General features: G+C 36.0%; 1 protein-coding gene across 5 annotated transcripts; it reads right to left on the minus strand.

Moving 5' to 3' along the window:
• Nucleotides 1-4,251: 4,251 nt before the first annotated feature.
• tdrd12 (tudor domain containing 12) lies at nucleotides 4,252-27,127 on the minus strand. 5 transcript variants are annotated; one of them, XM_049474558.1, is made up of 38 exons: nucleotides 26,873-27,127; nucleotides 26,019-26,068; nucleotides 25,103-25,267; nucleotides 24,830-24,966; nucleotides 23,982-24,101; nucleotides 23,571-23,626; nucleotides 23,383-23,468; nucleotides 22,210-22,411; nucleotides 22,042-22,121; nucleotides 21,852-21,934; nucleotides 21,235-21,306; nucleotides 21,098-21,146; nucleotides 19,778-19,881; nucleotides 19,638-19,691; nucleotides 19,451-19,540; nucleotides 19,289-19,349; nucleotides 19,065-19,172; nucleotides 18,792-18,977; nucleotides 17,084-17,237; nucleotides 16,814-16,941; nucleotides 16,465-16,653; nucleotides 15,726-15,854; nucleotides 15,508-15,625; nucleotides 15,243-15,382; nucleotides 14,871-15,076; nucleotides 13,691-13,772; nucleotides 13,225-13,406; nucleotides 12,501-12,708; nucleotides 12,089-12,181; nucleotides 11,088-11,260; nucleotides 10,733-10,960; nucleotides 10,475-10,539; nucleotides 10,295-10,364; nucleotides 10,078-10,191; nucleotides 8,660-8,813; nucleotides 8,028-8,088; nucleotides 7,835-7,937; nucleotides 4,252-7,453 (listed from the first exon to the last, which is right to left on the minus strand). In XM_049474558.1, the coding sequence occupies exons 2-37, from the start codon at nucleotides 26,058-26,060 to the stop codon at nucleotides 7,864-7,866; spliced, it is 4,263 nt and encodes a 1,420-aa protein (XP_049330515.1). In that variant the 5' UTR covers nucleotides 26,061-26,068; nucleotides 26,873-27,127; the 3' UTR covers nucleotides 4,252-7,453; nucleotides 7,835-7,863. The 5 variants fall into 5 exon arrangements, with proteins under 5 accessions (XP_049330515.1, XP_022528019.2, XP_022528018.2 ...); XM_022672298.2 differs by having other exon boundaries at nucleotides 22,042-22,127; nucleotides 26,873-27,126; XM_022672297.2 differs by lacking the exon at nucleotides 26,873-27,127 and adding an exon at nucleotides 26,573-26,690 and having other exon boundaries at nucleotides 22,042-22,127.
• Between the last annotated feature and the right edge of the window lie 443 nt (nucleotides 27,128-27,570).

Here is a 27,570-nt window from a genome sequence, read left to right on the forward strand (position 1 = left end):
AATACAAAGAAAAACTGTACAAAACAAACGAGGTTAAAAGTAATGAGGGCTACCTGACTAAACTAAAATGTATCCCTCCCCAGAATAAACCGGTGATGGGTCAGGCATACTGACATCACAAAACTACACATTGAACTATAGTAATATAGTGTTTGTCGTACTTTTTAACAAGGAAAGGGCTTCTTTGGTCACTTGTGCTGCCACATCTTGCTAGTGGTCCTCAGCCCTCTTTTTTAGGGTGTCTCTCAGTTTGAGGGGTCACCATATAGCCCTAACATTTCCCCCTCCAACCTAACAACTCTTAGGTAGGGCCCAGGGGTGAAATGGGATTGGGCCCAAATTGCACACCAACAATATTAGCCTACATCAGACCCCAACAAGCATGGATTATAAGAAATAAAATCACTGTGTAAATTATCCCAGCTGGCACACAACCGTCCTTTAACGTTGAAATGTGGTTGAAATATGACTAAATTAATGTATGTTGTTGTTTTAACGTTGATTTAATGTTCAATGGTTGTGCTAATGTTGAAATTTTAACGTTGAATCAACATAATGTCCTCAACTTTCTGCCTTTTGAATCAGCCTTTTACATTTCTAAAAACGTTTGCATGGAGGAATGAAAAAGTGTTTTACTTCTATTTGCAGTAACTGCTTTTTAATTTAACATGATGTTCATGTTCTATTAGTTTTACTGTTTTAGTGTTTATAAGATCAGATGTTGAATCAGATTGGTAGTGGTGGGTAACTTTCTTTATACTCAGATTTAGTGCAGTGATTTAAGTTTATTGTTAACACTCGGTTAATCATAGGATTTTTCTCATTTTAGTGAGTTATGGTTTATTGAAGGTTGAACATATGACGTTGAAACAACGTTGCTATATCAGTGTTGATTCAACGTTGAAATGCCAGCTGGGTAGTTTAACTCTATAAACACGAAAGTAACAAAAACATGACTATACACAGTGAGAATGTCCTGAAAACCAAACTCTAGATTGTTACATAAACTATATATTTTTGTAATTCTAACTCCATTAACTTCACAAATAAAACGAATGAAAACCAATAGTCCTTTCTGCATATTGTTAATAAACAATGTTTATTTAATTACGTGGCATTTGATAAATGATTACATGTTTTTATATTGTTACAAATTGTAAAAAAAATAGTTTTAATTGTCCTCTCCTTCATCAGTGCCTTCAGTCAAGCATACTGACATTCAGTTCTCAACGTGACCATTCTCTACAGGAGGGATACATTTAAGCAAAACACTGAGCCAGAAATACACTGATGACACTGAAGACTCGTGTCACTGTGCATATGTATTTTAAGGGGTATAACACAATATTAAGAGTATCAGAAAAATGTTTTGCCAGATCAGCGTAACTGAGTGTACTTAAAGCTTATTGGCTTATCAAATAGAACAATGAATTTTAACAATGCACTTATACCAGTAACATTTTACCTCACTGATTTTTACTTACAATTTGGTGTTAGCATTAGTAAAATTGTCAGAGTTTGTTAAATTCTAAAACAAACAAAAAATATATATATATTACAAAAGGTATTAGAGATTGAATTTGAATTCAGTAGAACACCCCCACTTGATACAGGGATGTACAGGCTGTTTTTTACCATGTGTTGTAAAGCTGTACAGGTGCCTAAACTACAGGGTAAGCAACTTTTACATACACCCCAAAAAGGACACTGTTTCATATGTTCATTCACATCATGCACCCATGAAAACAGCTTTTAATTGCTGCTCTAGATCGGTCTACACGAGTGTTTTGGGTTTTTGATTACTCTGGTAGTATTTTGTGTGCATTATTTTAATGAACACTTGGTTCATGCTGTAACAATGTAAATATTAATAATGTTTTAAACTCTATATCAAAATCAATAAAAATGAACTTGTGTGGTTCTGTGCCAGTTATTACAGTAATCACAGATCTAAATCTGAAAGAATACATTATTAAATCAAGCTACTTCATTTACAAACATACTGTTTAATGACGAGTTGCCATTGAGAAGTGAGTTGAGAATTGCTTATTAGTTTAGTCTCAGGTTGAGACCTCACACAATGCTAAATATTTAAATGTCTAACAGTTTACAAGTGGAATAAACCTGTTAATAAACAAAAAAATGTCCAATAAAAAACTGCTGAATGTCATTTTATTTATTAATCAAGAATACCTTCACAAAATCAGAAATCAAACAAAGTGCTGATCTGCCAAAATTACACAACACCACCACTACCACTCCCAAGCTGACAGAACCAAAACGTGAAGGGCAGACTACATCGCAATCTGATAACAATACATGACAAACCTGAACCATAAAATACAATCACAGGATTTGAGTTTGAAATAAAATGACAGCGTTTTAGTGCTCTCAAAACACAAAAGAACTGAACTGGCCATACAGGAACACAGTCATTGAAGCAAGAGAAAACTCAAAACAATAGAAATATTTTTTTCCTGTGAAACATGTTATCAGTAACATTCAACATAACATAACAAAAAACACCCTGCTCAAACATAGAACAAAAAATAACATTGTTAAAGAAACTCAAATACAGCTTAAAAAAAAGTTCTATGTTTAGCTAGTAAAAAAAAAGTACATCATATATAATAAAACAACTGTATGACTTTTTAAAGTGATAACTGATGTGTACTCTTCACAAACATTTGGATATACAGTTTGTTCCAAAAGTATTGAAAAAGAAGCCTATCACTTTATGTCAGCTGTAGACTGAAAACATTTAAGCTTGACAATACTATATGAATGAGACAAAATAGCATTATTTCAGTTTTTTTTCCAGGCATTTACATCTGGATCTGATACACAGTTCAGAAGATAGCATCTGTCTGATCCCACCCATTTTTCTTGGGAGGAGAAGTATTGGAACATGTGACTGTAAGATGTGATTTGTTGCTCAGGTGTGTCCTGATACATTAATGATTCAAACAATAAATATCGCTGAATGTCTACACTTTGGGTTTGTAGTTTGAGGAGCAACCAACATAAAAAGAGCTGTGGAAAACAAGTAATTATGCCATCTTCTGAACTGTATATCCAGATATAATTACTTGGGATTGGCCTCACTGTTCCAATACTTTTGGAAGAGACTGTATTTAACAAATAACTAAATTTCTTGTAATGTTCTTAACTCTAAGAAGCACTTAAACAAAACAGACTGAACGTGTATATACACATCTTTCCCAAAAACAAGGAAAAAGCAATACTCATAGATTAGAATGCAACATGTTCATCAGGAAATGTTTGGTGAACAATCAAGATTACACAGATTACCTCTGATCCCAAAGGCAAGTTAGTTTTTTTTTTTATATATATATAATTTGATTTAAATTTCATTATTTTCTCCCCAATTTACAGGGCCAATTAGCCAACCCACTCATTAGGACTCCCCCTATCACTAGTAATGCCCCAACACACCAGGAGGGTGAAGACTAACACATGCCTCCTCCGATACATGTGAAGTCAGCCACCGCTTCTTTTCGAGCTGCTGCTGATGCAGCATTGTCGAGCCGTCATGTTTGATGTCTAGACCCTGTTTTTATCCCTGACCACTTGATGTAATCTCTCAATCATCATTTGCTAGTAATATGCCTTGCTGGAGTTCTGATTATTAAATGTGTACTGGAAAAACAGATGCATTTACACTGATGTATCGTGACTCAAGCTCATCTTAGACCACCTCTTGAAGTGGTTTGCATAATCAGATTTACAGCTCTGGAATAAGAGACCACTTAAAAATGATGAGTTTCTTTGATTTTACCAAATTGAAAACCTCTGGAATATAATCAAGAGAAAGATGGATGATCACAACCATAAAACCAAACTGAACTGCTTGAATTTTTGCACCAGGAGTGACAAAGTTATCCAAAAACAGTACGTCTGGTGAAGGAGAGCATGTCAAGATGCATGCAAATTGTGATTAAAACCAGGGTTATTCCACCACATATTGTTTTTTGAACTTTATGTATATGAACTTCCGCATCTTTTTTTTTTGTTATTTAAGCCATTTATTATTTTCTGCAAATAAATGCTTTAAAATGACACTACTTTTATTTGTAATTTGGGAGAAATGTTGTCCGTAGTTTTTTATGGAATAAAACAACAATGTTTATTTTACTCAAACATATTTAGGATGATTTAATTCTCTTCAGTAACACAGATTCCTCACTGGAATGAAAATAAAAGCTTTTATTTTTTTTACCACTACAGTCTAAAAAAAAAAAAAAAAAAAAAAAAAAAAAAAAAAAAAAGAAAAATTGCAGGAGGTTTCCATAAACTCATTCGTTATCGCAAGTGCCATGGAAACATTGAACTTTTAATTGGATCTCAGAAATGCTATTTTGTAGGTCAGAATGAGAACAACATACACTATATCAGGGCTATTCAACATTTAAACTCCTGTTTTTTTTTTGTTTTTTTTTGAAGGCTGAGGGCTAATTGACTACAATTCTGATTAGGACACCATAGAGCACACAGGTCTTAGCCATGGACCGTCCATGCTTGATGTTCCTCTTCCAATAAGTGCATTAGTCTACTTTTCTTTTTTTATATTATTTTATTTTAATTTTATCTTAGTTTCTCCCCAATTTACAAGATCAATTACTCAACCTACTCTACCGACTCATTATGACTGATCATAGTGGCAAATTGGTAGACAAGTTTAATTTTTTTTCTGAAAATCAATAGGGGTTGAGAAATATACACACATGTCCAAAAAAATACAAAAATTATAGTTGTACTCACAAGGAATCAACCAACAAGAATGAAACTTGGTGGGTCTCTTTGACGCTCGTTGTTTTGTTTTGATGCTCGGCCATGCATGCAGCAAAAGCCTTATCGCTGCAACAGTCTGACTATACAAGATTATTCTCTGTGCTTTTCATTCTGACTCAAGCTTTTGCGTTGCTGATTTAGAAGCTGAATCTTGACACTGCCTTCTACGTTAGATAGTGTGGGCAGCAAAAGAAAAAGTAATATACCCCTTTTTCACATTTTGTCACAAACTTAAAAGTATTTTATAGAGGTGTGTGTAATTTAGTCTCAGTATAAATACAGCTCTTATGTGAAACCCTCAGTGGTTTGTTAGAGAACGCTAGTAAACAAACAGCATCATGAAGACCAAGGAACTCACCAGACAGGTCAGAGATAAAGTTTTGGAGGAGTTTAAAGCAGGGTTATGTTATAAAACACATCCCAAGCTTTAAGCATCCCAAGGAGCACTGTACAATCCATCATCCAAAAATAGAAAATGTATTCTACACCTGCAAACCTACCAAGTCATGGCTGTCTACCCAAACTGACATATCAAGCAAGGAGAGCACTGGTCAGAGAAGCAGCCAAGTGGATCATGGTCACTCTGGAGGAGCTCCATAAATCCACAGCTCAGGTGGGTGAATCTGTCGACAGGACAACTTGTGCACTTCACAATCTGGCCTTTATGGAAGAGTGTCTAGAAAAAAGCCATTTTTTAAAAAAAGATATGAAAAAGTGCTGTTTGTACAGCCAAAATATGGAAGAAGATGCTGTGGTCAGATGAGACCAAAGCTAATCGTTTTGTTCTAAATGTAAAATGGTATTTGGGGGGGGAAAAGTAACACTGCTCATCATCCTGAACAAATTATCCCCACTGTGAAACATGGTGGTGGCAGCATCATGTGGGGATGCTTTTTTCCAGCAGGGCCAGGGTAGTTGGTCAGAGATGATAAAAAGATGAATGGGGTTAAATACAGGGCAATCCTGGAAGAAAACGTGGTGGAGGCTGCAAAATACTTGAGACTGAGAAGGAGATTCAAGACAATGACTCTAAACATACAGCCAGAGCTACAGTGGAAATGCTGTTCACAGACGCTCTCCATCCGACCTGGCTGAGCTTGAGCTGTTTTGTAAAGAAGAATGAGCAAAAATCTCAGTCTCTAGATGTGCAAAGCTGGACTTGCAGCTGTAATTGCAGTAAAAGGTGGCTATACAAAGTATTGATATAGGGGGGCTGAATCCTTTTACACATCATGCTTTTCAGATATTTATTTGATTCATTTTTTTTAAATCTATGTATCATTTTCATTCCACTTCACAATTATTTTCTATTTTGTGTTGGTCTATCACTTAAAATAAAAAAAAATACACTTTTTTGAAGTTTGTGGTTGTAAAGGGACAAAATGTGAAAAAGTTCAAAGGGTATGATTTTTTCTCCAAGCCACTGTACACCAACTTACAACAATTAATTTAGTGGTGCTTTACTGTCCACTGAACTGTATCCTTCTAGAGGTACAGTATGTATGCTGGTTGTAGTAACATGCTCTGTGGGTACATTGCTACTAATAAATAGTGTGGAGAATAATGAAGAAGGCCTACATCAAATTGGACACAGGTGGGATTTCCAGCAAGACAATGACCAAAAGCAAACAGGTGGTTGTGGAAAGTAGAAAGCAGGCTAACATTATCGACAACCTTAAGGTTCTGACTGTAGTGTAGACATTTGTCAACACTGACCAAAATTTGTAAAATTGGAAGACGAAGGAGCCCTGTTTCACAAGTGTTTATCGGAAATATTTAGCTATTTGTTAGCAATTAGAATTTACCTTTGCATAGTATTGTAATTGTTGAATAAGGAATACTTTTCTTACAGTAGCTATTTGTCTATAATCCCCCTAACCTACCAAATAAAGATGTAAATTCATTTTACCCCAGAAAATAACAGTACAAAGAAAATCACTGAAAGCCCAATATTGCCATGACATGCATGTCTATTATAAGCATATGTAAATGCCTGACCAGAGAGACAGCAAAAAATACTAAATTAATACTAATGCTCTGGCAATTTTGGAAACACAAAAAACTGAAAGAAAACTAATGCAGAAGATTAGTTAGATTATTAGAGATCCCTTACTGAAAAATAAGCGCCTTGTAAAGTGAAGAAAGCACTGACAAAGGTAGGCGAAACATTCAAAGTCTACTTGCATTTAGGCGTCATTAACTAGTAAACAAAGAGTATTTACTCCAATATGTAAAACACTCTTAACACTAAAGAACAAGGCCAGATTAGACTGACTAGAACCAGCTAAAAAAGCCTGTTTACGTCTCGAGCAATGTGCTTAAGACAGATGAAGTAAATTCAGCTTCAGTATGGAAAAGCAAAGAAAGTGTTAGGAATAGTAAACATGTTCTCATTCACCTTTTTTCCTGAAATCAAGGTCATTAATTTGAAATTTGTCCAGTTGCTTCTTCTATGAAATAACTTTAGACTAGAATTTGGAAGACTGTTTGAGGATCTGATTGCATTCAATCACAAAAAATGTATAGTAGCATAATATTCTAATGTTGAGCAGTTCTGCTATCACAAACAGGACTCCAACTCATCCCAAAGGTATTCAAGGTATTCAATAGTGCTTCACTATTTCAGAAAATGCAGCTCCACCTGTGTATCAGAAGAAAAATCTAGGTTTAGAATAACGTAAAGAAGACTTTGATCATGTCCTGAATGTTGTCATTACATTTTCCAAGCCAACATCTTTACATTATATATTTAAGCAAGATCAATAATATACATGCAGAATTAACCTGTTTAGAGGTTTGCCAATGTGTAAGAACTCCTGTTATTTACAGCATCCATCAAATGTTTGGGGACACGGTCATACTTTCAGAATTTTCTTATGGTTTCTTTTTAATTAAAAAAAAAAAATTAAATATAAAAAAAATCTGCCAAAACATCTAGGTTGTTGGGCAGTTACGGGGTAAAGGTTTAATTTAGCCTTTATCATCATGTATGTGATTAAGAAGAAGAGAGTCCAGAAATTACCTCTTTATTACCAGCAAGATCTTGGACATTCAGTCACTATCACTCCCACTTCCTGAATTTGTATAGATGCCCACCTCTCCAGTGCTTGCCAGAAACGAGCAATCTACAGAAAAAGCACAAGCCCATACAAAACAAAACCTGTAGCATACATTTTAAAATGTCCATTTGATTAAAAATCTGCAAGAACTCTTACCATTTGTAGCAGGCTTGTCCTCATCCTCAATGTGGTCAAAGTCATAGCTTACAAAAGTATTCTGTTTAGAAACAAATCAATAGACAAGGTTTTATAAAAACAGTTCTGCAGCTGTAGAGTGAATCTACACTTTAAACCAGAGGCTGTTAATGACAAGAACTGTTTTGGTTTTTTATTGTTCAAGTGCTAACACTGTAAACCTGAGAATTAGTCTGAGGAGCAGCCGTTTTGTACGCTTTTCTGAAGTGTCACCATTCATTTTTTTTCTCTGGTTAGCTAACTGTCTTCTCTATATCTGATTAGCTAATGGTCTTCTTCATCTCTGGCTAGCTAATTTCCAAATTCTCCAAACGTATTAATTTCTGGTATAGTTTAAACATAGTTTAGTTCTTGATTTACATTAAGTACTTTGTTTTACATTGATATTTATATGATTAAGTACTGTTACCGGTCCACTAACTAACTGCTGTATCCCTAAGGAAGAGCCTGCTGGCCACTAGAGGGTGCCTAAGGCCCAACAGAAAAAGCATGCTTGAAACAGTGCATCAAAAACATGACCCAGGTTTCAGGACAGAACTGGAAACACTAAAGTAAGATGAGTAACTGTGTTGTATATAGAAAGAAACACATGCCTTGCATTTGAGAAGTGATTTCCACAATCCTTTCTCCTTCTTCACCAGTGTTATCTCTGGCTCATTGCACTTCATTTCCCATTTGCACTGTTCAGTCCGGATGTCACTGTGCAACTCTAGATCAGCGCAGTAACGTCGGCTTCTTACATAAGAACTGGGAAAAAAACAAAAATGTGAAATGAATTTTCTTAATAAATTGAAAAAAAAAAAAATGCTCTGGTTGTGATAGAGTGGGTGCCAGTTGAATTTGCAGTGGCAATTTATTCCACAGTTTTGGGGCAGCCTCAATTTCAGCTTTGACTTGGGGACCACTAGCCGAAGCTGATCGGCAGATCTTAGGGACCGTCCCGGGACATAAGGCACAAGCAAATCAGCTAAATAACTGGGAGCTAACCCATGCAGAGACTTATACAATAAAAGCAAAAGTTTAAACGGTCTTCTAAAAACAACTGGGAGCCAATAGAGTGAAGCCAGAATCGGAGTAATGTAATAATTCTCTCAGAGAATTATTGGGCCATTCCACCAAATAGGTGCCATTTGCTTGTTGTACCTCTTCCAAATTAAACTTTACATTAACTAATATTCACATTAACAAATCAATAAACCAGGGGACAGTATTTATTCCTGTTACTAAAACTCACTCCTGTTACTGGCACTCACCCCTGTTACTGGCACTCAACCCTATTACTTTTTATGTTTTGAGTAACAGGACTAATAGTAACAGAAATCAGTTTTTAGCATAGAATTAGGAAAAACATGAAAAATAGCTAAATGGCGGCTATGCTAATAGCATGAGAACACCCTTGCACATTCTAGTAAATTTTCCCCAAATGTGTATTTAAAAAAAAACACAATATTATCTACGGATTCATTTAGGAAACAGGAATGAGTACCGAGACTGACCTCCTTAGTCATAGTTACAATAAGATCAAATATATATGAAAACGAATGAGGGAACATAATTTTGGTCTTTCCATGATCTTCAGAAGAACCAACTGACATCACTTCCTGTTGTAGATGTAACTTGTAGAATGTTCCCGATGTTTCAGATGGGGGAATGTTTTACAGTAACAGGAATGAGTGAAACCCAGGGACACAACTAAAATGTGTATTTTAACTTTAACATTATGTATTTATTATGAAAAAACATTTTTAAAGCATAGATGGGATTTACAGTCACACAACAATCCAAAAAAATCTCTGATTTTAATAATTATACTTCATGGTAAATTTCATACTTAGAGAGTGGGGACAGGTAACATGCTATTTTTCAGTGTTCTAAGTAGTTCTCATTAATGTTTTAATGACATATCTTATTTTTGCAATTAGGTAAAGACACAATGCGTAATAAAATATATTTAAAAGTATTTCGTGTGCACATATAGATGTAATTTCGGCGGAATATGCCATATACTGACCTGTAAAGCACTCTGTCAGAGAAAAATTCACACTTCTGCATCATGGGGTTGACAAGCTTTACTTTAAGAGTGACAGACTCTTCCCGTTGAAACCACTTGATCTGTGGGTGAAAACTGAAATGTGCAAAAAAATAATAAGAAGCAACAACAATTCCAAACATTAACTCTTTACTTCTGTAAAGGTAACTACATTAAAAGAAGAAAAAAAACTAATTACCTTTGAGGTACAAGATCCACACTTTTCTCAGTGTGCAAAATTTCAGCCATCTCGGTTTCACCTGTAGTTTCTAAATAAAATTAATGAAAAATATTTTGTATATTAGTAAATCACTTTCTGCAAGAACTGCGTTCTGTGTTTTACCCCAACATCCCTGATTTACTTTTACGTTTCACTTGCCTTTTTGTGAACTGTTTGATACTGCAGCAGTCCAGACCAGGGGTAGTAATCTTGGTTGCACTGACCTAAATTAAATTAGAAGCTCTCAGTGATTTAAACATTAAAAAGCACAATGGAAGAAAATGAAAACACACAAAGAAGATCATTACTGTTACATAACATACAGGTAAGAAACAAGAATCATATCTTTGATCACGAAAGGACTGTAAAAGGAAGGTATAAAAAAACAAATCTACTCAATACTGTGATTTTCCTTACCTATCAATTTGCCCATCATCTACCATGGTGGCTATACTCAACCCTCCATTAGGTACTGTAATCTGAGTTGGCCTAATGTTTTTCATGACTTCTGAAGGCTCACAGATATCTGCACTGTGGTAGTTAGCAGTAAGTTTATCTACACTGCAGAGGCTGGGAAATGCAGCCTTCATCCTACTGGCCAGAGCTTCTTCAGCAGCCTGAACCCTTAGCTCCTCACTCTCACATCTGAACAGGTAAAACAAAAAAAGTGAAATATTTATAAAATACATCGTATAGGTTTGACTGGGATAACTGTTTACTCAATCAATTTTTCCTGGGCAGACTTTTTTTTTTATTATCGATAGACAATAACCTTTCACTCCCACTAGGCACAACTGCTGCAGATGCCTCCTCTCCAAAGCACAGTGTCTTCAGCAGCTCCAGGTGCTGTGAGTTTATGGTGCCCATCCCAGTCGCAATAATCTCATCGTGGACATTATACTCGTTAATAAAGCTGCTCAGGCCAGGCACACGTGTCACACGGATCTGCAGAAACACAATTTACTCAAACGTATTCAATATAGAAAATATAATACAGTGGTGTAAAAAAGTCCCCCCTTAAAAATGTTTTATTTATTTTTTGCATGTTTTTTTGCTCCTAAATGTTTCAGATCATCAACAAATTTGAATGTTAGTCAAATACAACACAAACATAAAATGCAGTTTTTAAAAGAAGGTTTTTATTATTAAAATTAGATTTTTTTTCTCTACTTTAGCCAGGACTAAAACCACCACAAGTGGCAAAACACACACATAAATTGAGTTTACCCCAAGACTTTTGGAAAAAAAAAAAAAACTCTGTGACAAAAGTTACATTTTTTGAAGGGTGTTTGCCCCATTACATCTGGCGTAAAAGTAAGTAGACTTGCTGTGATAAATGGAACAATGAATTCTGTTGTCTACCAAAAAGCTGTAAAGCAGATAAAGGAGAATGTGACCTCAAGACTTTGGGCAGCAGGACAATGATCCAAAACGCACCAGTAAGTCCACCTCTGAATGACTAAAGAAAAACTTGATTTGCAGTTGGTTAGGGGGAAAAACACTTTTCCGCACAGGGCCATGTAGATTTGCATTTTTTCTCCCTTAATAATAAAAACCTCTTTTTAGAAACTGCATTTTGTGTTTCCTTGTGTTGATTTTGACTAATATTTTTTATTTGTTTGATGATCTGAAACATTTAAGAGTGACAAACATGCAAAAAAACTAAGAAATCATGAATATAATTAATATAATTAAAATTTATAAAAAAAAGATTATATAACATAAGCAGAAAAGGTATTTCATGTAAAGTCAACTAAAAAAATCAATTCCTACCATTGGATCAACCCATACAGTACTGCCCAAGCACTTTATCAGTTTGGCTTGATGTAGCTTTCCCTTGATCTTCAGACTGATGGCTCTGGTTACCTAAAAACAACACAAAAAAAATAATACATTGACTTGTTTTCGTCAAAATTATTATTACTCTTATTCTTGTTAGAATTATTATTATAAATCAGTGTTCCATATATCATAAAGTTTACTAAGTTGGCTAAGTTACTGGACAACAAGTTACATTAAACTCATGGGTCAATTTCCTAGTCTATGATTAGGCCTCGCTGTAGACTACACTAATCTGCTTCAATATGTATTCCTTGACAACAAGTTGCATTTAACAAAGAAGGTAAACAGGTATTTTTACAATGACCAGAACTGTAAATACAGATCTTTAAGCACGTCATTTTACCTTTGGATTCCAGTCCATCTCTCCATCGATGGGTTGCACCCTGCACAAAATTATCTCCACAGCTTGACCAGGCAAGCTCTGGAACTCAGAAGGAAGCTGCAAAAGTTGATGTGACTTCACTTCCTGTACATAGCCATCATCAATAAAATGAGCCGTGACACTGCTGAACAGTTTATCTTCTTTATCTGGCACTTTAGTAACACAGACCCTGCAACAAAAACAGAAACAGAAGCATATCTCTCAACAACAATAACTATTAAGGACACATACAAGTGGATCTCAAAAACAATTTATATCACTAAAAAGTAACTTTATTTCAGTAACTTAGTTAAAAATGTGAAACTCATACTATTTTCAAGAATTTATTTATTTTATTGCTGATGATTATGGTTTGCAGACAATTAAATCCTAGATATCAGTATTTCAGAAAATTAGAATATTATAAGACCATTTGGTACTTTTGGCAGTGTGGGCAGTGTGCCAAGTCCTGCTGGAAAATGAAATCTCCAATAAAGTTGTCAGCAAAGGGAAGCATGAAGTGCTGTAAGATTTTCCAGGAAGAAATAAACATGGGTTTTACATTTTGAACTGAATTACTAAAATTAATGAACTTTTTAATGATATTCTAATTGTTTAAGGTGCACTAGTATCTATATTTGAATTTACAATCAGGGATGAAAAATGGTTATTTAAACCACTAAAATGTTACAGTCCCCTAACTTACCTATGATATTCTTCCTCCTCATGTACAGCATAAAGGCCTCCCTTCACCACATCCTTTGCAAAAACTCTTTCTTCAGTATAGTGTGAGTTCATCTCAGCAGCCAAGTCTTTGAACTGGTCTTGTTTCTGGCTCACAATTCGTCCGTAGTACACATTTGCACTCTTTATGTAAAGAGGCAAAACCTTTGAAGGAATGAACCAAAAAGAAAATCAGAAAAATGCATAGGCAACATTTCGACATTGTGAAGCCATTCCTACAATAAACTGGCTTCACAAGGATATGATTATGTCTTGCAGCTTTAGATATAATTTAAATTTGCTACAAAATAATAATACAATAACACGGCTGGGCTGATACCTAAGGTACTCCACAGATCCATAGTTACAATACTACAAAGAACACTATACAGGCTAGTATTAATCTGACAAAATAATAATGTTTGGTGTATGAAAAGTTCGTAAACTACCTGGACAGTCCCCGAGTCAGGGTGGAGGGGATGATCAAGTGTTCTGTTGATTATATGCCTGTCTGGGCAAACTGCACTCTCCCTGTGAAGAAAGTTTAAACAAGATCTTCATGCTAAATTATATTCAACACACATCTAAAATCAGCTAAAGGAAAGGTTTATAAGTAAGATGGACAGCCTTTAAGTGCGTTTTCACATCATCATCAGCCTGGTTAAAACAAACTCTGGTGCGATTTGTTTCAGCAGGTATAAATTTTGTAAAATCACTCGGAAGAGGAGGCAGTGAGAGTCCGGTCTCAAACAAACTCTGGGAGTAGTTTATTTGTGGTGAGAATGTGATCCGTCCTAACTGTCAAGTATACTACTTTAATTTGAGCTAAACTGCTGTTGCATTAATAACCTGATGTATTAAACTCTCCAAGTAAACAAACCCATTAACTGACTGGATAACAAATGACATGTGTGAAATCACCCTAAGTGACTGGATGGTGCGACGTGGACATAGTTCAGAAGTTTATAATTCACGACATGAATCTGAAGCAATGATCAATTACTGCCTTAGGTATACAGCATGCAGACACGAGCAAATACTGAGCATTTCACCAGATTTCTGTCAGTCACTTTTTTAGTTTCAGAAGCATTTTGACACCAGTTTTGTCTTTAGTATGTTCAATGGATGCCTAGGATTATTTACTGAGACAATCAACTCCACTATGCAGCCACTCGAGACTATATTTAATATTATCCACTGTCCTACAGGAATATTTACATTTCAATAAGCAGGTAGCTATATACATCTACAAGTGCTGGCCACTCCTACTAAGGCCATAATATTATCACAAAGTGGCATGTTTTATATAATTTATTTCTTTTTTGTTCAAAACTTCAACAAAAGTTCAACAAATAAGCAGTTTTCATTTGTTGTCCTAGAAAGGATATATAGCCGGCTTGTTAACATGCAATCTAAATGAGTATGCACAGGCCGGGGTTAGCAAACTGATTAAACCGGCACAATATTCAGTTTGTTCAGAGACTAAACTCACTAATCAGAAATGTTACAGCACTTTAGAATGTGCATTTTAGATTTTCAGTGATTCACTGACAATAATGTACAGAGCCAAAAAAAAAACAGCTAATATCTGAACTGCACTACATGCTGTTTTAATTATACTGTAACCACCTGCAGAAACCCAGGCTCTTTAAATGGCTGCAGAGTGCTCTGCCAATTTTTTGCTCTTCCTTGGCCTGCTGGACTCCTTCAGAGAACTGCAGAAGCTCCGGGGGCAGTGTAGCACAAGTACGCTTCAGGTAGCGCAGCACTCCAGATACATGACGAGCATTTCGCTCCGACAGCAGCATTACAGACCGCACCACAGGAGAGGAGCTCTGAGCAAAATTGCAAACACAGACGCACATTTTTTTACAACATGCTGCTCATCAAACACTAGCTTGTATATTAAAAATGTATTTGTTTTGTTCAGCTGTCTACTTAAACTTATTTATGATGCCTACATGCAATGTATCTTATAAAAACAACACAAACTGATCATACCTTTTTAGCTTGATTCTGAAAGTTGTCAGACATGCAGAACAATCGATTCCCAAACAGTTTCGGTGAGCCTGGGAACCCGTAATGCACCACACATGTGGCATCTCTGATACCAAGAGCCTTCATGGAATCATTAGTGGTCACTAGAAGAATAAGGAACAAAATGTATGGACATTCAATGTTTAACTATTAAGAGCATCTTGGCATGAACAGGCAGAAGTTTACATAAAGTTAAATCATGCACTAAAAGAGCTTAGAATTCACATACCTAAAATGACCTGGGTGCCTGAACCAATGTCTTTTTTCCACTGCTCAACCACAAAGTCAAACTGGTAAGAAAGGCCTTCATGAGCTTTCAAGGAGAATGCTGCCGTGTTGCTGACAGCCTGGATAAATACGTAACAGGTTAAGTAAACTGCATTTTTGCAGAGAAATGCACATTCTTTTAAGACATCATAGGTTTAGTAACAGCTATAGTCACACCACCTTGTATACATGCTCCACTTCTTCAACCGAGTTTGTTACGATGAGGGTTTTCTGGGGAACAGAGGGACTGAAGTCCAGAGAGCTGAGCATCACCGAGGTCTTGTTGCAGTCCAGACACAACAGGACTGTCTATAAACAAGAATTAAATAATGCAAAACACATATATTAAAAAAGGTTGTACTGTGAAATTAAACATTAATATTAATTGCAGTGGTGCTTAATATACAGGGATATAGTTTGGACACCCCTGATCATTTTCAGGACTTTTCTTTATAAATCAACAAACAAAAAACACAGTGATATAGTTTATAGGATTCTTTAATAATTCTTTACACAAAATTAGGCAGATGTCCAATATTGGAGTAAAATAAAATATTTTTGGAATGTATGATGTTTCTCTGGTGGACATGTCAGAAAAAGTCAGTTCAAGTCTTGCAATGGGACTATTGTACATACACTGTAAAATAGTTCCACATCGCAGACTGACGTATATTCTTTTTCATTGTATATTCTTTCATTGCAAAACTAAGAAAGCACAATTTAGACACAAATCATGTTCCTATTTTGGTGAAAGAGTCTAAAGTTTTTACCAAACCTCTCATAATAAAGTGTATATCCTTTTAGATTTGGCTACACATGTACAGAAACAAATAGCACATGAATAAATTGCTGTTTTGCTCTCATTTCATGTCTGTTTTCTCAAGCAGAACTACCAAAGACAGACTAAGCTGTGCCTAACCTGAAGAACTCCGCCATACACGGCTGCTTCTTCTGGAACAGTGACAACAACACAGGGGCTGACCATGTGCTCCGTAATCAGGCCATCCAACTCTCGACTCCACTGGTTGCTCACAGCGACAGTCTGCTGTGAACACTCAAGACTCTTTTCCCTTGCCACTTCACGGAAATGTTTTAAGATGGCTGACATCTTTACAATAAGAGAAACCAAAACAATAATTTTTGTTATGATAATTTTATAATAACAATTTTAATCAAAATAATGTCCATCATAATTATAATCTTTATTGACATCTAAAGATCAATGATTTCCTCATGTTTATAACCCCTGCATTATGTTCACTACTCACCTGATCAGGTGCTCGTGAGTAGAGCTCAGACACTTCATCCAGAACCAGGTGGCAGAGTCTAAGGAACAGGAAGCAGTGTACTTCAAGCAGCCGAGCCAGGCTAAAGGGGGTGGTAACCAACAACTGACCTAATGGAAAACACACAAAAACATTAAGGATGTAAAATTTAATGCTAAAAAGCAAAAGTGATTCAGGAGAAGCAACAGGTTTGTATGTCAAATGACCATTTGTCAGGTTTGCAGCAAAACCAGCACCTGTATGTACTCTTACAGTTTTTCTGGATCTTGGCATTTTTGGCCTCATCCTTCTTCAGCCCAAGCAACACAGCAGCAGGGTGGAGACTCGCAGCAGCCTGGCTGTCCTCCAGCAGATCCAACACATACTGCACCTTTTCCCAGCCTGGACAAAGGATCACTGCTATTGGCTGAGAAATAAACAAGAGGAGAGAGATCAAACGTTAAACATACATAGGGAAATAAAAACTAAAATGCAGTAAGTGGGGGAAAAGTGACATTTACAGCAAATATGTGCATTTATATACAGATCTGGAAAAAATTGAGAGACTTTAAAATAATCAGTTTCTCTGATTTTGTTATTAAATAGGTATACATTAGATTAAAATTAACAATGTGGTTTTATTCTATTAATCACGGACATTTCTCCCCAATCCCAAATAGAAATATTGTAATTTAAAGCATTTATTTGCAGAAAATGAGAAATGGTCAAATTAACGAAAAACATGCAGAGCTTTCAGACCTCAAATAATGCTAAGAAAATAAGTTTGTATTAATTTAGAAACAACAAATAAATACTAAAGTTTTATCTATAGAGTATAACTTGGTATGACGAAACCCCCAATTCCAGCCTTGCTGAAGCATCCCAAAATCATCAACAATCTTACACCAAATTTTACAGAGGGTGCAAGACACTTAGGCTTGTACACCTCTGCAGGACTCCATCTAAACATCTGATGACCAGGTGCTGAGCAAAGCTGAAAACTGCACTCATCAGAGAAAATGATCTTACTCAAGTCCTCCATAGTTCAATTCCTATGAACTGAAAACTTCAGCCTGGCTCTTCTTTGCTTCTCATTGAAGAAGGTCCTTTTTTCTTCTTGAGTTCTGCAGCTAAGAGATTGTTTTGAACTGTTCTTTCCATGCACTTAACCCTAGCTGCCATTTGCCATTCTTTTTATAGGTCACTTGATGTAATCCTGCAGTTACTGACTGACATTCAAAAAAGTCAATCTCCTGACCTGAACCTAATTGAAAAAAACTCTGAATGTAATCATCTAAGATGTAAATTGGTCACAATTCATTAGACAAAGCTGAACTGCTTACATTTTTGTGCCAGGTGTGGAATAAGATTACCCAAAGCAGTGTGAAAGACTGGTGGAGAGCATGAAAGCTGTAATTAAAAATCAGGTTAATTTCTCCAAATATGGATTTCTGAACACTTAAAACATTAGCACTGTTGCTTGTAAACGAATAGGAACTTTTCTTTGCATTATTTAAAGTTTAAAAGCACAGTACCTTTTTAATTAGTTTGACCATTTTTCATTTTCTGCAAAAAATGCTATAAATTACTATTTGTTTTTGTAACTTGAGAGAAATGTCAGTGATTTATAGAATAAAACCTCAATGTTCACTTTACTCAAATATATACCTATAAATAGTAAAATCATAGAAACTGATCATTTTGAAGTGCTCCAGAGCTCTTGCACTCTCTCTCTTATATATATATATATATATATATATATATATATATATATATATAAAAAAAAAAATATATATATATATATATATATATATATATATATATATATATATATATATATATATATATATATATATATATATATGTATATATATATACACACACACACAAACACACACACACACAAGGAAGGCTACAGGTAAAGTATTGAAACATGCTAGGTACAGAGATGTTTACCTGAGTGTTCAAGTATCTTTCTTACCCCTTTCCGTGTATTAAGAGCACTAAACACAGAGGCCATCTGCAGCTGAGCCAGTAAAGGGGGAATGTAAGTGAGGGGATCATTTCCACCGTGGACAACCAACACTGTATCACAACCCCGTGCAACAGAAGGCCAGGCATAGCTCTCAGCAAGGCCTGGTCCATTGTACTTCCTTCTCAACAGGAACTGAACACAGAATAAGAGAGGGGCAAAATAGTGTCTATATGACACATTTCTGGACACTAAAATATAGCACACAGAAAGACAGATTACCTTTCGAAATTGCTCAGTAATGGGGGCAAGGCTGAGGTTACTGCAGGGGTTTACAGTGACTGCCGAATGCACCAATACCCCTCTCCTGGTGGGCTCATAGCACACAATCTGGCACACAGGACAAAACATCACAGCTAACTTTATTTTAACAGTCAAAACATGTAAGAAATAAACAATCTGCCTTCCACCTATAAACAAAATCTATAGAAGTACTAAGCGCTTACATTGTCTTCGATACATTCAGTGTCCAAATTTAATGGATCTGGATTTAGTAACTGTAGCAGTCTGCAAATAAGCAAATGAGATAACAGAAACTGTTTAATATTTTTACATACAAAACAGCACAGTATCACACAAAAGGCTAAAAAGGGGAATGGATAATTGACCTGGCACAGGATAACTGGTCTTTGGCATTTGACTCTTGAGAAAAATCTGTCTCTTTCAGTTCTGTAGAGGTGTCGTTTGAAGTACTGTGACTGACACATACAGAAACAAATCAATAAAAGCTGCTGGTAGGCAATTACATATAATTTACACAATATGTTATACAGTAGATCAAAACTTTTCTATTACCTCAGGTCAGAGTCATTCTGTGCACTTGATTTAGTAGTTTTTTCCATTTCAAGGCTATAAGAAAAGGCGAGGGCATAAATGAACACTAACTTGTCATAAACACTTCAGAGAACATACTGCATTTCATTCCATGTTCCTACCAGATAGCAGAATCTTCTTCAAGGTACTGGGACAGGGTCAAATCACTCTTCTCTGCTGCTGATTCACCATGAGAGGTCTGTTTCTGCTCATCAGCTTCATTAGGCTGAAAACACAGTTAAGGAGAGCTCTAATGGAGTTTTCACACCTAAAAGTCCACGCCAAGGTTCGTGTCTCTGTTACATTGTGAAGCACCTGCATCTGCAATGTAACACCAATTTTTCCCCTCTTTTTTTAGGTTTGTTTAAAGACTGTCTCAGCTTTCTGTAACTGGTCCAAAAGTGCCTTCACACTGCAGGCAAACCAGAACATGCTTCAGTTGATACAGACCAAGACAAACTCTTAGGCCAGATCAGACTCTTGTCCTTTGGTCCATGCTGTCGTTCATAGCCCCTTTCTCATCTGCTACTTTGGTTTGGACCCAAACTGAAAGGTCTGAATGTCTGGACCAAACAAAGTCAAACAAAGTAGGTGTAAAAGCCCCCTAAGTAGGAATGCAGATACTAGTTTTGTCCAATTTGGTACAAGTATGTGTATTTTTGGACTTGTCGATACAAACACCTATTTAGAATAAAGCAATTAGCAACAGTATGTAATAGTTTAGCTGTTAGTGTAAATTACTGCAATGCAATAGTTAAATTGTTTATTGTTGTTTAGTTATTTGAGTTATATTATATACACAAAAAAAATAAACAAATTACCTTAAAAAAAAGCATGTTTTTAAAAAGATCAGAAGCCAAACGAATCAGACTTTCAGGAAAAAAATGGTAACTAGTTGGGGAATGAGGAGGGGGTGGGGGCTGAGGAGAGTTAGCTGGGTTTTTAAGAAGCTGGGAGTTCTACTTTTTTTACAGACATTTTTATACTGTGGATACAGTACTGCCGTCTTAACTGCAGCTGGATGTATGAACTTTTTGCACAAAGGGCGGCTGGGCGAAGTGCTTCATGAATTCTAAGGGCTGTTTGCTGAGCTGCTAGGGTATAAAGTTGAGACAGGTGTCTCACCAACTAACCCTATTGCGTGATCTCTTTCTCACTCATACCATCACTCATTCTGTGAATTTGAAACTAAAATGCAGACCATTGAATCTTGATGGAATAGTTAGTTAGTGCAGCAATGTGCACTTGGCACATGGTAACGGCTGTTGGAATCTGAGCCCTGCTTGCACTTACGAGTACAAACACATGATCATGGAATCAGACAACTCTTGTTCTAACAATTGCTGACACTACTAATTTTCTGCACTGTGATACACAAACTTTATTTTTACACAGTGTCAACAGTATAGATGAACTATAAACAAATAAGGTAGATTTCATACCTCTTCAATCAAGTTTAGATGTGAGAAGGGATTCAGAAACTTCATGACCCTTTTGAGAGAGACAAAAAACAAAACAAATCAGTTAATCCAAATAAGTTATCCAAAAACAAAAACCTACCGACTAAGGTGGTTTATACCTGATTAAGTTCAGCTTTAGAGACAACTGCTCTGCAAGGGCACCTTCTGTATTCTCTGTCTGTTCAGAGTTACTGGTAGAGAAGACAAAAATGTAGATTAAGATTATGATGATTAATTTCAACACATTAAAATTATCAATGCAAATGTCCTATAGCACTTTCCTTTCACGTATTCCACCATGACGGATCTCTCAACTTGCCCTGTGGGCGTGTCTGTTTTTGAAGTTTATTGGATAAACGGATGGCAACGCTGTGTTAAATGCAACACAACCCAGCACAAAGTGACTCTCTACATTGTAATAAATATGATGCGCCAAGGCTAAAATGATAGTGGACAAGCTTTGTTAGCTTTAGCTAACACAGTCACTGGTGCATTAAGTGAGCTAACAGTTTTATAAAAAAACAGTTTTATAAGACCTGTTATCTGGTTTATAATGTGTAAACAATAAAACATTGCAAACTATACATCATAAGATCAACTCGCAAATTATAACTACTTGTTGATTATCATTGCAGAAGCTTTTGAACTCAAGTCTTTGACTTCAGTGTTCTGAAATTGGACTATGGTAGCCACTTCACACGCTCGCTGTCATTTAGTATTGTTCCATCAAACTCACCCAGTAACGCAGTCATCTTTTTCAAGGCTCCAAGTGGATTCATCTTCTTCACTTACACCACTGGTTTCTGTTTTAGTTTCCATCTAAAACATCCGGTCACCAAAATAGAATGTAAAGCACTCAACATACACTTAATCTGGAACACTGCAAAATACTTCCAGTGTTGAGTAGATGAAGCATTATAACTTACAGCAGAAACTTCCACAGTGGGATGAGGGGATTTCACAACAGACATTGGAGGATTCGCTAGCAATGTTAGGCCCAGCTGTTCTGTTTCTAGTAGAGGCATGAGACACTGGTTAGTGTTTATCATAAAATCATATCAGGACTAATTCATGCATAAATATATTTTAATTACCCTTTTTGGGCACAACACGTGGAAAATGTGACCTCACTGTACAGCACCCATTCATTTCCAGGATCTGCTGAGGTCTGGAGAACATGTCCCAGGCAAGGCTTACAAGCGATCGATCTAAAGACTCATTTTGCTCCTCTGTAATGGCCTTCTCACTTGAATAGCAAGCAAATTTCTTTACAACTAAATCATCATTCACACAGATCTGTAAAAAGAAAACAAAAAAGATGACATTTTTATCTTAAACTGAAAATACCAATACCAATATTAGTCTACTGCCTAAGGTCTGAAATCTTAACTGGAGCTACAACTAAGCATGTGTGTATAGAAAAAAAGAATATCAGAGGCAACAGGCCACATTGCTGAGTATGATTTGCAATTATATTTAGTTATTTAAACAGATATGTTATTCAGGTAAAAAAAAAACACATTCAGCAGGGAAGCTGCAAGACCACAATTAAAGTGTATGGACTACATATAAATCTTTTAAATTAAACTCTGAGTGAATGAACCTGTAAATTGTGACTGGTCACTGACAGTGCAATTTATGTTTAAGAAACAGGCACATAAGGTTTCTGTGACTTTTCAGAGTTAACCTGAAAACAAGAGCCATGCAGGACATTTCAGAAAGATACAGATGCATTCCTATTTAACTTGATGTTTGTTCTCCAAATTTTTTACCCCATTTAAGATACAGAAAATTAGGTAATACAACACAAGTATGGCGAAATTACAAATTTACACATGTATGAGTACAAGTAAACAAATAAAAATGTGCATGTCTGTTTGATAAGACAAACTTATCACACCTGTGAAATATTAGTAGAAAATTGTGCAGTGTATTATGCAGTGTGTAGTATATACAATTATTATTTTTCTTCAACATTTGCAAATAATCAGATCATATTTCCAACAACAAATGGATTAGCTTGGAAGCATGGTAGCTACCTCTAATTGTGCCTTTGAGAGCCTTTTTGAGTTTTGGCACAGAACACTATACTGTCTCATGCGGTTGGAATAGTGTTGCACTACTGTCCTTTAGAAAGTAGAATCTAATCATCAAGCACAATCACAGTAGCAATGTAAACTCTATAAACAAAATTCAGTCTGAAAACACCTAAAATATTTATGGCAGACCACTACAAAATGTGATGTGAAAAGAAAACAACACTTTACCTTCACATTCCTGATGGTTAAGTACAACTCAACTGCAGTGCAATCAGCATTGGTCTCACACAGGACTGCCTCCACCAGAGTAGACACTAAAAACAAAAAAAATACCCTTTTAATATAAATGAATTGAAACAAAGAACCAATTTAAATGTTCATGTTAACATGTAGACATACTCAAGTTTGATTCTTACCTTTTAGAAGATTGTGCAAGTATTTTGTGGCAGAGACATCCCAGCAGGGTGATGGACTAAAAGAGGACACAAAAGACCAATACCCAAGTCAAGGGTGGCATATATAAATTCTCAATGTAACTTGATCCACATTGGTATACTGGGAATTTGCCCTAGAAGACATTACCTCCCACAATGGACAGAGCAGTGTGTGGTAATGGTCATGACCAATGGTGTCTGACTAGAAATGTCTCTTTACTTTCCGTGGGATATGGACAAAAACATGGGACAAAACACTAGTTGCTGTACCGTGACTTTTATGTTGGTGAATGATAACTGTATTTGATTACATATATGAATACACATCCTAAAGTAAGATCATGACGATGCTTACTGATAACATGTTTTTGTGTGCTTTAGGTGAAGCCTTACACTAGCTCTGCCGTCTCAGTGGAGATGGACACCTTGAGTCTCATAGGGTAGATCCTCGCCAATTGAAACCTTCGCACTCGGAAAGGCAGCTGAAGGAACTTCTCAAGAAGAGCCCTCACACTGCAAAAAAAAAACATAATTACTGATAAAAAAATATTTAAGCTCCAGAAACATGTCTAACATATTAGACAACTAATATAATATTAGTACTACAATAAATGTAGCATTGCAAGGTGGCAGTGCAAACAATTAACCAGCTAAATGTCTATTTTGAATGAAGCATGAGCTTGTGTTGTGTGAACCAAGGAACAAAAATTTGGTGCATGCCAACACCCTCCAAAATGCTTGTGGTCATTGCACAGATCATGCCAATTGCAATGTGTCAAGAACAAACCTTGCTTAGGGTGCTTTCACACACAATTTGTTGTCCATACATTCAGACTTTTCAGTTTGGTCCGACCCCCCAAAAAAAGCATGTGTAAAAAATGCTGCAAGCCACACAGCGAATCAAATGACCATTATTTGGTCCGACCAAGAGGTGTTCCAGTTTGTATGAAGTGTGAAGCACTTTTTGATGATTTGGACTTTCTGACCACTAACAGTATGCTAAGGCAGGCTATTGTCACTCAGAAAAAAATAAAAAACAAGCAATTTTTTATTTCTGTACATACAGTAACTGCAGATTAATGACCAAAAACGTATTATGCTTATTCTACTGCATGACTGCATGCACTTAGTGGGAGTCAGATTCTGGCAGGGAGACAATATTCAGCACAGTTAACACTGGCATTTTTACAAAGTGTTGAAGCACATGAGAAATAAAGTTTGCACGGATCAACTGTACATACTCATCTGTATTGATGATGAAACGCTCTCCATGATCCACCAAAAAACACATGGCCTGACTGCCTACTGTTCCCACAAAGAGAGACTCCACTGTGGCCCTACACCAGCTCTTCAGCACTGGGCAAAACACCGCACACAGCTGCCAAAACAGAATAATACAGGATAGGAGAGATTTTAAATAGGTTAAAAGCTTTCATTAATAAAAAAAAGGGGAGGAATAACAAGTCAATTTATTTTGTTTGAATTAAATCAGCTTTCTAGTTACAACATTATACCTGTCCTTCCTCAAGCGTAGTTGGCTTTATTTCCTGCACCTCCAGGTTTACATCATGATAGAAAAGATTCATTTTAGTCTGCAGGTCCTCATATTCACGAGGGTTCTCAGCTTGCATGCCAGGTCCTTTCACAACTTTTCCCCACAAACATCCTGGATCCACAACCTCACAGAAAAGAGAAACAAGCCCATCATTATTTCAATATTCAACATTTGTGATTGCTTTTATCTAGGCTTTTAGGTTTTCCTGGCCATGTCATTAAACTAAAGATTACCTTACTTTAACAAAGCTGACCAGGTTTATTAAAAATCGTACACAGTTTCAGAGTAAACACTTACAAAAACAAGACAAAAACACTGAATGAAAGGGATGCAAATATTCAGCAACCAAAATGATTAGATCAAAAAGTTATATTGTGTTATATTGACGCAATCAAATCACAACTAGTGTGGTGTGAGGTACTCTTTTGTAAATGCAGAAAATCTGGCTAAATTAATTAAAACGTGAAAATCATACTCAGTATTCAGCATTTAGATAGATTTATAAATTTGTTAGGTTTTGGTCAAAAAGCTTTGATGCTATTTAAGTTAGGGTTACAGATTCAATTAAGGAAATTTGATGCACCCCTAACCTTCATTTTCACACTGAACATACATCTGGGATACACAACTCCAGCACAGTGTGTTGATTAGCTTGCTCTCTGGCTCAAAATACTAACAATAGTTCTTTAAGTGATGCCAAACAACTACTACTTTCGGCTCCATATGTAAACCATTTGTAATATAAAAAAAAAAAGTGAATTACCTTTTATATGAAGGGAGATATATATATATGAAGCGAACAAATGGTGCTGGACATACAGTTGTGTACAGACACACAGTCAGAACATTTGACGTTATACAAATGTGCACGGTACCTTAATTATTGATATCTCTAACATTCCTCCACTTTTGTCCATTGCCAAATCTGAAAAGCAGAACATATTTTAGCTTTTACTTTTAGCAATAAATCCATAATAATTTACTCCTACACACCACTAGTTGCTAGATGTGTTAGTTAGAAAGGTTAGGGTACCCCGTGGTTCAAGAAAAAACGTTAACGCTAGCTAGCCTAACCTAACCTAACCTAACCTAGCTTAGCGTACCAAACACTAGCTAGTCGATCACTGCAAAAAAGTTTGTTTGTAATTAAAACAAAATATAAAACGTGTTTAATTTACAGTAACTAGCTAGCATGGCAAAGCGCCCGTAACTTTCCAGGGATAGATAACAGTTCTGTCGCTTCAGAACAGAATATTTCTCTCTAACAGCAGGGCAGTCCTGCTAACCTAGCTCACCGGATCTTCTAGCTCAGGCCACGACGCCGTATTTCAAAAATGCGACCGTTAAACGCTAGACAACACACCAAAACCGTACATTTAAACTAACAGGTATGTAGCGAATATAAGACTGAATAATAATCGTCTTTTACCCTTTAATTAGCCAAATATGTCTTCGTTAGCGTTTCATATCTGTTCAATCAACGATATGTTCTAATTCTTTTTTTTTTTACACCAATCGTTTCAACGTCTAGCCTCGCACAAACACCCTCAATTCTCAGTTCTGGTCAATTAATTTTAATATAAAAAAACGTTTTCCTTTTTCAACCGCAATGGATAAACAGGTTGTAGGCATAACATATGTTGCAAAAGTCTCACTTTATCTTAATGTTAATCTTAATGAGAAAAAAATTACGTTTTACGCATAAATGTGGCACAATGTGACCGCTTACCCTCAAGTTCTTTCAGCAAACTCCAAGGCTGCGTCCCAAACGGCCCACAAGCACCCTGAATAGTGCACAAAACAGTATGCCTTCATTAAACGTTCAGTTTACGTTATTTTGTGGAGCTTTCTTACTATTTACAGCTTGTCTCTCGTTATGTTGACATTCTTTTTAAATGTTTTTTAACTGTAATAAAAATTTAAATTTTAAAGGGGGAGAAGTGGCCATGTTTAGACTGATTAGTAGTAAGGATGTTTTTTAAAAGAACAGCCGGTGTTCTGTCGAGTTGTAATACCTTGTCAAATCGTGCTACCCTAGTGTTACTGTACAAATACAAAAGAAGCACCATATTAAAGCACGTTCTCAGTCATTGTAGTTAGTATATTTGGATAGCATAAATCACCGTTTCGTGGTAAAGTTATGGCAATGAGAGGTCATTACACACTGCTTTTATATGTTATTATTTCCCATTTACGCTTTTGTGCAAAAAAAAAAAAAGTGAAATATTCAAAAAGTGTAGGTCAGCGCATGCGCAGTGCTCGACGGTCGCACCAGTACTAATAAGCTGGAACACCATTTGACACTAGAGGTGGGCGATAACGGGAATTTTGGTATCGATCCGATACCAAGTAAACGCAGGGCCAGTATTGCCGATATCGATACTGATACCGATACTTTTTAATATTTAAGCTTTAATAGATCCAAAT

This window comes from Astyanax mexicanus, chromosome 2, assembly GCF_023375975.1.
Source record: "Astyanax mexicanus isolate ESR-SI-001 chromosome 2, AstMex3_surface, whole genome shotgun sequence".
In the NCBI taxonomy this organism is placed as follows: Eukaryota; Metazoa; Chordata; class Actinopteri; order Characiformes; family Acestrorhamphidae; genus Astyanax; species Astyanax mexicanus.

Excerpts from the sequence above, each read along its gene's own strand:
- tdrd12 (XM_022672298.2), bottom strand. The coding sequence starts at position 26,060 with ATGGACAAAAGTGGAGGAATGTTAGAGATATCAATAATTAAG. Across the intron at positions 22,128-22,209 it reads ACGTGTTGTGCCCAAAAAGG|AAACAGAACAGCTGGGCCTA; the intron begins GTAATTAAAATA and ends TGCCTCTACTAG. Across the intron at positions 10,540-10,732 it reads GATGATGGGCAAATTGATAG|GTCAGTGCAACCAAGATTAC; the intron begins GTAAGGAAAATC and ends AATTTAATTTAG.